Source organism: Xenopus laevis, chromosome 2S (assembly GCF_017654675.1).
Source record: "Xenopus laevis strain J_2021 chromosome 2S, Xenopus_laevis_v10.1, whole genome shotgun sequence".
NCBI lineage: Eukaryota > Metazoa > Chordata > Amphibia > Anura > Pipidae > Xenopus > Xenopus laevis.
The window spans coordinates 85,594,577-85,607,153 of NC_054374.1; the positions used below are offsets into that span (position 1 = coordinate 85,594,577).

The 12,577-nt window shown below is 37.6% G+C and overlaps 1 protein-coding gene across 2 annotated transcripts in view; it reads left to right on the plus strand.

Moving 5' to 3' along the window:
• The window catches only part of rasl10b.S (RAS like family 10 member B S homeolog), a 42,348-nt gene extending 37,463 nt beyond the window's left edge, over nt 1-4,885 (plus strand). For both annotated transcript variants that reach the window (XM_018249629.2, XM_018249628.2), the window contains 2 exons: nt 188-312; nt 3,075-4,885. In XM_018249629.2, coding sequence (XP_018105118.1) covers nt 188-312; nt 3,075-3,345 — 396 coding nt within the window. In that variant the 3' untranslated portion in view covers nt 3,346-4,885. The remainder of the gene's footprint in view (nt 1-187; nt 313-3,074) is intronic.
• Nucleotides 4,886-12,577: the final 7,692 nt, after the last annotated feature.

A 12,577-nucleotide genomic window follows, 5' to 3' on the forward strand; every position in this document is an offset into this window, starting at 1 on the left:
TAGTGCATTGGTTAGATCAGGGAAAGAGAGTATCAATCTCTGTTATTAGCTCACGCTGAATACAGCTATATATGTAGGATATACAGTATATCTTTATAAATATATGTTGCAGGAGTTGACAGATAACAAGCTTTGTGAAAGTGGGAAGCATAATCTCTTGTGGTTTGATGTGGTTGGTGTGTTGCAGGAGTGGGCAGATTCCTGTTGCCGGGGGCTCAGAAGTGCACATGCCTACATACTGGTTTATGACATCTGCTGCTTTGACAGCTTTGAATATATTAAGACCCTGAGGCAGCAGATCTTGGAAACAAGGTAAGTGGCTATCCCTAACTTCCCTGGCATTCCCTGACACAGTCTATATAAAAAATGCATGAGAAACCTTAAAATGACTGGTTGCTAGCCAATTTTATTCTCTACAAAAAAAATCAACGTGGGAAAACTTTACACGGTAATTTTTCTGTATTTAAAAAAAAATATGCCAGGAATTGTTTTTAATCTTTCACATTTAGTGCTACTAGATCAAAGCATATGAAGTTCTTGTGAAGTATGTCTTGTTAAATTTTGCCTTTTTTGTCTTAAATTACTTCATTTATAAACATTTTGATTTTTGTGGTGTCATTTTTTCAATAGTTTTTATTGAAATCTTTATATTTAACAACAATAATAAGGAAGGAGTAGAAGGAAAGAGTAAGAGAGAAGAAAAGGCTTTAGCGAGCCAGGCTAATTCACAAGAGTTGTGCACTCAACCATGTGTCCCATATAGCATCAAACTTAGCTGGACAACCTCTAGACATGCAAACCAACGTCTGTATGGGTAACACGTCATTGACTTGTTTTTGCCAATGTTGGGAAAGGACCACAATTGCGCACAAGCACACGAAGATATAGTTATAGTTACAGCTATAGTCGCTGCTTGCAGTGGGGGAGCACAAGCGCGTATGTGTGAAAGATCGCAGGCACACGTCGAAGAGGAGGAGCTGCCAGTGAAGGATGCACGGGTCTGAGCTAGTGGAAGGCGGCAGAAGAGGTATGTGCTTGTCGCCTCTCCACCTTTGTGCCCTAGGCATGCGGCTCTTCTGCCTACCCCTATTTCCGACCTTGTGGCCAGACTGTAGAGGGTCAAATAAGCATAGTTAAAGGGATACTGTCATGGGGAAAAAAAATGTTCAAAATTAATCAGTTAATAGTGCTGCTCCAGCAGAATTCTGCACTGAAATCCATTTCTCAAAAGAGCAAACAGATTTTTTTATATTCAATTTTGAAATCTGACATGGGGCTAGACATATTGTCAATTTCCCAGCTGCCCCAAGTCATGTGACATGACTGATAAACTTCAATCACTCTTTACTGCTGTACTGCAAGTTGGAGTGATATCACCCCCTCCCTTTTCCCCCCCCCAGCAGCCAAACAAAAGAACAACGGGAAGGTAACCAGATAGCAGCTCCCTAACACAAGATAACAGCTGCCTGGCAGATATAAGAACAACACTCAATAGTAAAAACCCATGTCCCACTGAGACACATTCAGTTACATTGAGAAAGAAAAACAGCAGCCTGCCAGAAAGCATTTCTCTCCTAAAGTGCAGGCACAAGTCACATGACCAGGGGCAGCTTGGAAATTGACAAAATGTCTAGCCCCATGTCAGATTTCAAAATTGAATATAAAAAAATCTGTTTGCTCTTTTGAGAAATGGATTTCAGTCTGCTGGAGTAGCACTATTAACTGAAGCGTTTTGAAAAAAACATGTTTTCCGATAACATGGTCCCTTTAATACATTTATTTTGCATAAGCCTCTCTGATTGACATTGTTATTTCATCATTTCATCATCCAGGTCTGGCATGTCTCTCTGACATTTTTCTTTAATCTTAGCTAATGGGTTAGGGGTAGATTCCCATAATAAAATATAGAATATAGAACCATGACAGGGTCTTTTAGAAGTCCGGTCTATGTAGGTATTTTTCTATGGAGGACTATTTCAGTTCTAAAGACCTATTGGGAAACTAGGTGTAAAAGGCATACCTAAGTTGCAAATAGCAAAAGTACATGGCAGGGAGTAGCTACAATTCTTATTTTAGAGTCGCAAAGAGTCCTCATCCATCACTATTTCCTGCAATGTTTTTATGCAACGGTCTGACTAATCTCTGCTACTGAGGAGAAGTGGATGAGTGAGGGGTTACCCCATAGAGGAGTTTGGGGCAACCATATTGTTGGGGATCCTTGCGTCAATCGTAGAAATTTTTTGAAAGACAGTAGCCATTGTGAGTATTGGGGTAGTAGTGCAGTAGTGGGGTCTTCATTATGGTAGTCTAGCTAACGCTTCCAAGGAACACAGGGCAGTGAGCATGACAGGTGGGTTGTCATCAGCCTGTGTAAATCACCAGTGAGCGTAGACCAGCTGACTGCCCAAAAATATAGTTTAAAATTTGGTAACGCCAGCCCTCTCTTGGTGCTGGGTGCCTGTAGGATTTTCATGTTAAGGCAAGGTTGTGCACCTGCCCAGAGGAAGACGAAAACTATTTTGCTGAGGTAATTTGGTGGTGTAATTTTTAATACTATATTACAGTCTTGCATTTACTTTACCATGTGCTATTGTTAAACTACTTGAATGTTTCCAGTAATGGTGTGTAGGTAGCCATGATCATGTTCATGCAGAAACAGGAAAGAATCAGAATAGTACTTTTAGGCAGCTACTGTCTCAGCCACTAAGGCACCTTTGGGCAGCATAATGCCTGGGCCACATGTATACTAGGAATTTGACAGCTGTTTGAACCTCCTGCCTGCCCAGGTCCCAGTACTGCCGTGCTGGTTGGAAAAGTTATTAGGTTGGAAGATTTATTAGTCATTTTACTAATTTTTAGTAAAGAATGGAGCCTGTCATCTTACCAGCACGTTCACCATAAAAATAGTTCTTTCTTTCTATTAAAACTTCCAAATATTTGTTGGTTGGTAATATTAAAACTGAGAAAGGAAGAACCTATTTAAAGATAAACAGGTGTTGGTGAGATGAAGTAAACGTTTTTAAATATTTTTTTATGATCATTTGTCATTATGACCAGTTAATATTATTTTTCAGAGTAATTGGTACCACCGACACCCCCATCATCATAGTGGGTAACAAACGTGATCTTCAGAGAGGCCGTGTCATCCCTCGTTGGAATGTGTCTCATCTGGTAAAGAAAACCTGGAAATGTGGCTACATTGAATGCTCAGCCAAGTATAACTGGCATATACTGATGCTCTTCAGTGAACTACTCAAGAGTGTCGGCTGTGCTCGATGCAAGCACGTGCATGCTGCGATACGCTTCCAAGGAGCACTGCGCCGCAACCGATGTTCGATTATGTGAAGATACATTCTCTACATAGGGCTGTCTTATTTGTGAAGCTATCAAACATTATCGGGTGGGTAAGCTTAGGAGCCTCTTCCAGCCCTAAAAGAAGGACTGTTGGATATCAGAGAATGTGCCTCAGAACTGTATTCTAGCTGGTGAATTTGAATAACAATAAAAAGAATTTAAGTGGGGTATAAGTTTGAACTGACAGTTACCTGTTGATGCGTGTTGTTTCTGTGCAGAACTGAAACTTTCTCCTTGCAGCACAGAACCAGCCTAAATATGGAACATCAGAGCTGCTGATCCAGAAATTGAAATTCTCTGACATTTTTTCCTGTGCTTGAGAACTCTTTTGATAAAGAAGTAGCATTGTGTTACACAGGATACAGCTATACACAATGAACTTTATGTAGGTCAAGATAAATGCAGTATAATACTAAACCTCTCAGGCAGATGGACCCGCATTGTCACTTCCCATAACAATGGGATGCCATCTTGTTATTAGCTTTGGCTACATTCAGTTTCACTCTCCCTGTATTTGTGTTTTTCCAACAAATGCTAAAGTGGCCACAGCAATTTTCTTTTTTCCACTATACTTCAGACACATATAGAGCTAGTTATGGGCATTGCACCCTTTAGCTGCTGATGTAGCCAGAAATAAATTTAATCATAGATACCAAGTAGACTCTAATATCATAGATACCATGTAGACACTAATATATCCACTTCAGCAACAGAGGCCCACTTGGAATTTTGATAAGAAACCCATTTTTGAGTGTCTGTCTATATTTTATTTGGGATCCAGAGATAAAATTGCAATTGAAAGCTCAAATGCCAAGCAGTGCAGAGCCTAATATATGTGTATTTAACTGTGAAGTTTCTTTTTTTGTTTTGTATCTAAAGTCTCCCATTCAATGTCTTTTTATAGATCTATTTGTAACAGCAAAAACTCAATTGCTGGATGAAAAGCTAAAGGTAATTTGTGACGGTTTCAGAAACCATTGTCTGTATAAGTTCTGTTTTTTCCCCTGTTGTGTGGATTGTTACAGCTCATATTTGCTATTTTCTTCTTTATTGTTTCTTCTGTTAATACCGGGCATGACAAGCCTTTGGCAGTGCAGCTGTTACAGAACTATTCTTCCCAGAGGAGTAGTTTTACAACAGTTGGAGCACCCAAGGTCTAGCCTATACTTAATAATGACCATGCCAGTGAAGAATTTTTCTATAAAGTCACTGTGAACAAATGATTGATCTGGCATCATCTGTACCTTGACAATTCAATAAGGAGTTGTTATTAATGTTAACTAGTTATGTTGTTAATACTAAAATCAAAATAGATGATCAGTTCTATACTATAATATAAGGAGGGATCAACCTGCAATTTCTTTGATGTGGCCACAAAGGTAACATTGCTTTAAAATAATATGTAATACATTTTCCGTATGTTTGCCATAGACAATGTTATGTCTTTTTATTTGTGGAAAATTGTTTTCTTTTCTCACTGCTCTTTCAGCACCAAAGGGAACTTTTCTGCTTAATAAAAATGTAAAACGTCTTTTTGAGTGTGTGTGTTATTGTAATGTGTGTAATGAGTAGCAAGGTTTTTCAGTGATGGCCACATTTGTCAGGGGTGAAGATTGATACAGAGTCATTGCATACATGTCAGTGTTCTTCTAAGGCAGTGCTAGTTGGCGGTCAGTTGTGTGTGTGTGTGTGTGTATATATATATATATATATATATATATATATATATATATATATATAATATATCAAAACAGGGGGGTTGTGGGAGCACTCTAAAGGCTTTAAAGTATATATATATATATATATCATAAAATTGATAAGCCACCATACCACGTCAAGGTAAACCCCGAATGGCGGTCCCTAACTTGTTTTGTTTTTTATGTGCATTCTAGCATTACCTGTAATCAATGTCCATTGAACGCTGTTTTTTCACTGAGGGCTAAATCCTCCCCAGCCAGCAATCAGGCTTTTAAAGGAGAGATATTCCCAAAACAAACGCCCAATTTTAAAAGCATAGGAACACCACTAGTTTAGCCCTCAGTGAAAAAACAGCGTTCAATGGACATTGATTACAGGTAATGCTAGAATGCACATAAAAAATAAAACAAGTTAGGGACCGCCATTCGGGGTTTACCTTGACGTGGTATGGTGGCTTATCAATTTTATGATCATAACTTTGTAACAAAATAACCCCTGTTTTGGGTACATATGCAATAGCATTTATTATACTTATATATATACTTTAAAGCCTTTAGAGTGCTCCCACAACCCCCTGTTTTGATATTGTATATTTAGCCGGAAGCTGTGGCATAGCTTCAGTGGTTGTAGCACCCCATACTCCCCCCTTTAAACTAGTGGTGTTCCTATGCTTTTAAAATTGGGCGTTTGTTTTGGGAATATCTCTCCTTTAAAAGCCTGATTGCTGGCTGGGGAGGATTTAGCCCTCAGTGAAAAAACAGCGTTCAATGGACATTGATTACAGGTAATGCTAGAATGCACATAAAAAATAAAACAAGTTAGGGACCGCCATTCGGGGTTTACCTTGACGTGGTATGGTGGCTTATCAATTTTATGATCATAACTTTGTAACAAAATAACCCCTATTTGGGTACATATGCAATAGCATTTATTATACTTATATATATATACTTTAAAGCCTTTAGAGTGCTCCCACAACCCCCCTGTTTTGATATTGTATATATATATATATATATATATATCTATATAGGGAAAGGTGGGTACAAGCTGCACACCTTCAAATACATCAAAAAACCTGGGTGCTCTGGTTAAATAATAGATAGAAATTGCACGTGGTACCGGCACTCACAGGGTTTGCATGAAAAATCAATCGTTCAATATGGTTAAATAGGAAAAAAAGGTTTATTGAATCCAAAGGATTCAATAAACCTTTTTTTCCTATTTAACCATATTGAACGATTGATTTTTCATGCAAACCCTGTGAGTGCCAGTACCACGTGCAATTTATATAAATATATATATATATATATATATATATATATATATATATATATATATATATATATATATATATATATATATATATATATGTTACAACACATTCTCTGGTTATAATGGCAATCAATCAGCAGTAATTCAGACATGGAACTAGTATAAAGCTAGTTTGTGGCACACGGGGTGTTTTGATCACCACTACTTGCATAGTCAATCATAATTGTCACTGATATATTAATCACTGTTTTTGACACATATAATCTTGGGCAGGCAATAATCACCAGAAGGCACTGCAGGCAGCATTTTCTAAAATAATTGCCATGCATGGAGACCCAGGGTGGTTACATATAGTAACAATTGCTTAATCAGAATCTGTAAACTGATTTTCTTTAAACGGCTTCATATTTTTATATTACACAGACTTTTACCTTGATTTTTTTTTGTATATCCAGTTTGTAGGCATTTGAAGTATTGTGGTCTTGTTTGTTTAGGCTTATTTGAAAGTACATCTTTTGTCAAGTCCTTATTAAAAGGAAATGTTACCAGTCACAGGTCAATAGATGTGCATAAAGTTTGCATTTATAGCTACAGTATGTGGGTTTGATACAAATTTCCCTCGGAAGTCACATAATATAAGAGCACTAAGGATAATGACCTACAGAGAACTTTGTTGCAATAGCCAGGTGGGAAACAGGGACATTCCTAAGACATATAACAGTCAGAGCTCTGAAATAACTGCTTGAAATTGTTTGACTACCATTGTTCGCTGCCTGACCAGCAGTAAAATAACTCCAGTTTGATCTAATGTGAATTAATGGAAATAGTAGGAAGATAATGTTGCCTTGAAAATAAGCTTGCCCTTATTCTTGATTTTTTATAAAGTAAAGATAGTGAACCCAATTTCTGAAGAGGCTTTTAAAGGAGAACTAAAGCATAACTAAAGAAGTAGTTAGAAATGTTGTACATTATGGTTTGGGTTTCTGTGCCAGCTCAAGGCAACCACAGCCCTTTAGCAGTAAAGATCCGTAGCTCTCCATCATTTCTGCTGCTTCTCTGCCTCCTTTCTGATATTTAATATATTTAAACCAAAATTACACAATAACAAACTAGACAACTGACAAAGAGTATTAAATCAAGATGCACCTAAAATAGTTAGGGAGGAATTTGGGGTGAATGCTTATTTGCTATCTACTATTCTACTAAAATTACAAAATGTTGGCTATTATAAAAGTTTTTCATTCCAGTGGAATAGGTTTGGTAATCTTGGTGAAGGTGCCAGATCAAATGTGGAGCCAAAGAGGGGAACTTAAATCCCAGAAGTCTAAAAACCACTGCATAAAATCGCTTTAAGAAATGTACAAATTTTAAGGAACAACTGTTCCGAGTTATGACTGCAATATTTATTACACTGTATGAACCCATGTTTAATTACTAAATACGAAAGAAAAGATTAAACTCTTAACAATCATTCACTGTACAAAAATGTAATCCCTACAGTACTTAATACTAATTTTAAATGGTGGATAGAAAAATTGATGTTCTGCATATCGTGATCCCTGCACAGTTACCATTGTACAATAGACCTAAAAATGGCGCCGGATGCAAGAGTAAAGCTGGACAGAAATAGGCATGTTTACATGAGCAGATTTAAGCTGCTGATTCAGGTCCTTTAGACCAATTCAGCAGTTTATCTGCCTGTGTATAGGGCCTTCTGATGGGCCTCCCCTACTGATATCTTGGCGAAAAATTGGCAGATATTGATAGGGCAGGTTTGATTTTAGTTGATGCAGTCCTTGTTCCATCGGCGCCAATTGCCATAGTTGTAATCCGATTGCTTGGCCTTAGGGCCTAATTTTCAAAGTTCGATATTGCCCTGCCTTTGGTAGGCATATTAGGAAAAAGATCCGCTCATTTGGCAACCTCGCCAAATGAGTAGATCTTATAGTGTATGGCCACCTTGAGATGGAAGCTTACCTGCCCAAATATGGACCCTCTCCAATGTCCTGTTTGATGTGGTCCTCTCTTGAGGGTCTGCATAGGAACCTTATATGATCTGAATGTTTGGCCTAAAAGCCAAACAATCAGATCAATCCAATATCAGCCAGCACAAGAGGGGCAAATTGGGCAAAGACCTGCTCTCGTTCAGGTGTATGGCCACCTTTAAAAATATAAAATTACGGTTTTTACAGAGCCTTACTAATATCATACACCTTTTTTGTTTCATTTGATATTATTAACTTGATTACTTAATAACTGAAATTCTTACAACAATATATCAGATTGCTTTTTTTAAATATGCAACTGCAGTTTGTAGTTACAGTTTAATATTGAATTGATGGAAAAATAAGAAGTGGCTAAGGTTTTAGGCTGATTCGAACGTTATCAGAAATTTAGGTCTGTTAAAGCAGAAGAGCTGTCAGTTTGTTGCACACAGCCTTGTCATAACATTATACTTTCATTTTAATGAAGATAAATACACCATAATACATGAAAATATGGTTTCTGTAAAGCCAGGAACCCAGCTGCTATGCACATATTTCTGTACAAGACTCCTAATTTATATTCAAATACCTCCCTCTAGTGATAAAATAAAATACTGCATTTATAGCCCAATACCCAGAAAGGCAAAAATACATCCACTGGCATTTTTTGATTACATTTTAGAAATTATGTTGTTGCTGGAAATGGTTTACATACTGCAGGGAACACTGACTTATTCTCCTTTAGTCTTTGATGAATTAGAACTGCCACCATCCCTTAAGAAGTAAAGACTGCAAGGTATTCTGGGAGTTATGAGTATGTGTGTAATACAGTGCTTTGATAATATCTTATAAATTATACTGGCAGCCCATTGTAACATAAATCAACCTTTTGGCACGTGTTCTAAAGATATGATCCATAGGACAGAAGTTTCTGGCTTACAGACAGGTCCAAGGCTATTGAAGTCTTGTTTCACAAAAATCACTGATATGAAAATTAAAATAATATAATATGACATTTTAATCAATAATGATTTTTTGGACCAAAGTCTGCCCAAGGTGTATATTGACTTCTATGTATTAAATAAGAACAATATTTTACCCTGGCTACAGAGTCCAGCCAAGAGTTACTGGTGTCCATGTACCCCCTTCCACTGCCCCAGCCTACTCTTGCTCACTCTTATGGCAATGTAGAGTTAGTAGAGTAGGGAGTGGAGTGTATCATGCAGTACATTTTTTGGGGGAGGGGGATTGCTCCCCAACACCTAGTTGAACTCTAGGAAGCTGCCTTTTTTGCCTACCACTACTTCCCTGCCTGCCTCCCAAATATGCTGTATGGTAAATAATTGTTCCAGTAGATAAGAAATGTTAAAATGTTGTGATTGAGTACAGTGTATGGTACCACAGAGTAGCTGGCCAGCACTACCAGCAGAAAGAATGAGTAGAACACTGGGATAAACCTGGTAACACTAGCCAACATGTATTGGTCACACAACTTTTAGCACTAACCCACGATCATTATAACTTCCCAGTATGTTTTAGATTTTGTATCTCAAAATTAATTGTTGATAAATCCTAGGCACTAACTTTATCATCTTTGCCAAAAAGGTTGCAAAGCAATGTCTCACTTTGCCATTCCACTGCAAAGGATAGAACATATTAATCACAGGGTTCTGTTATATTGACACTATGCAACGCCCACACTGATGTAAAATTGTAAATTCTTATTTTTTCAGTTTAGAATGAATTCTTTACTCCTTTCTTCCATGTTTAAAGAATGAAAAGGAGAGTAATAAATCACCCTCAAGAGATGTTTATTTCATTGATTATGCATTAACCTTTTATACTTCTTCCTGATGCCATTTTTACTGTGAAGCTTCCTGGGAGAAAGCTTTAGTATCAGTGACCACAGTAACCCAGTGAACATTACAAAATAAATATTATTTCTCCTTTTTGTATTGTCATATCATCTGAATCAATGGAATGCAAAAGGCCTGATATATATGACTGTCCACGTGTCTCCTCAGAAATCCGAAAATTGTTAAGTGAATACACATTATCTTACATAGCATTTCTTTTTAAATAAAGAACTCTTTAGGCTGTTTTCTGATTTCACATATTGTATAAACTCTTGGTAAAAAAAATATATATATTTTGTATAATGTTGATTTTATTTCTCAAAGTAAAAAAAGATATTTGCAAGACAAGCAAATCTGTTAAATGTGTGAAATACCAATTCATAAATATAGGTACAGTTTATGTACAATACAGAATTCGCACACAGTTACACACAAATCACATTACTTTGTATAGTGTTTCATTATTGGGTTTAGGCAGATCAACACATGCAAACACAACAATGCACACAATTTGTGAACCTTATTATGAGTGTATATTTAGATACTTTAAAATGAAAATAAAGACACGTGTGTTGTTTGAATTCTGAACCCATAACAAAGTAGCCATGAGCCGTGAAGAAAAATATGATTTGCTTTTGTTTTTGTCATTATGTTATAGTTTGGAATATTTTTTAATTCTATTTTCCTGGTTAAATGGAGGTGTGGACTGGAGTAGCAATTTTAGTCTCTGCAAGTTCCCATTTAATCTTAGAGGTGTCCCTACACTATGGTGTAACTGGAGACATACTAATGGGAACCTCCAGGGAATTGTGTAAGCCCCCCCCCATACTATATTCTCCCAAAATGTTGTATATTTCATATTTAGCTCTCTACAGGGCAGATATGTCAACTCAACCAAAGTCACACTAAAGTGACATTGAGGGTTTTCTCCCAAATGAACATTCAATGGATGAGTTGGACGTGTGACCAGGGCATTACAAGTCATAGCCAAGAAGGTCTAAAAATTGCATTCACAGAACTGAGTGCAGGTCCGTTATGTTTTGTTTAATGAAAATAATTAAAATAGGACCTTTTTTGATCCAAGGTTTATTCTAAAATCTCCTGCTAACTAGTGCTATAATTTTACTCAGCCACTGGTAGAGATAAGCGAAATTAACGACCATGTTGAGCGTCATAAAAAAATTGTCGCTCATATGGGCAAATTCACTAAAGGGGGAATTTTCGTCAGAGAACGCTCCGCCACACTTCGCTCCATTACGCTAATTCACTAAAATGCAAAGTTGCGTCTCACCAGCCGAATGCTGGCAACGTTTCGCGAGGGTTAATTTGTCAGCGCAAGTATTTCTTAAGCTGGCCATAGACTCAAAGATCCGCTCGTTTGGCGACATCGCCAAACGAGCGGATCTTTTCCCGATATGCCACTAACGGCATGGCTATATCGGGGGTAATTCGAACATTCGGCCGTATACGATACGCCAAGGGGCTCCGACGGGTCGGTCGGTTAAAAATCAAACCTTCCCGATCGATATCATGGCCAGATATCGATCGGGAAGACCCGTCTGAAGCCCCCATACACTGGCAGATAAGCTGTCAAATTGGTCTAAATGACCGATATCGGCAGCTTTATCTGCCACCTTTAGAGATCTTTCGCTAGCGTTCAATTCTGCCTAGCGAAATTTAGTTAGTACCCCTACACTTAGGTCAATTTAAATAGGGTGAGTACATAGATTTTGGTTAAAATGCTTGAAGAGGCTACTTATTGTTACACATGTCCAAGGAAGCGAAATAAAGAGATCTTCTAATGCCTTAGACATGAGCCCACCCTAAAACAAATGTGGCATGCCCCTCAAATTGGTTAAAAAAATTAACACAAAAATCTTTAAAAATTAGAACTTCTGAAGGCAATCCTGCTTTAAAAAATGTCAGAGTTTTTTTCAACTTTTATGTATTTGCAGCATATAGGATATGATGTCACTGACATAAGATTGAGGAGGATGAAGCTTCTTTTTATCAGTTTGCCTGGTCTAAGGTGGCAAAGGAAACTCTGTAGAAAGTGGTAACGTTCTGGAGAATTTGCGGATTAACGATTATTTGCCTGAACTAAAATTCGCCTGGCATTAGGGTGGGAAACTGTGCTAGCGTCGATCTCTTTTGCTAACAAATTGTCTATGCCTGTTAGTAAATTAGCGATTTATGAGATTTCTGGCGAATTGGTGCTAGCGATGGGCACTTTACCCTTTAGTAAATCTGCACCATAGACTGCAATGCCTTTGGTGAACTTGTCGCTGTTTTCCGAATTTTCCGCGAAATGGCTAGCAGGTCCACTAGCAGGTTAAAAATATAGGCCTATAAGCAGTAAATTAGTAAAATAGTCCACCACTTTACAGGTCTGCACCGATTCAGGCAGGGCCG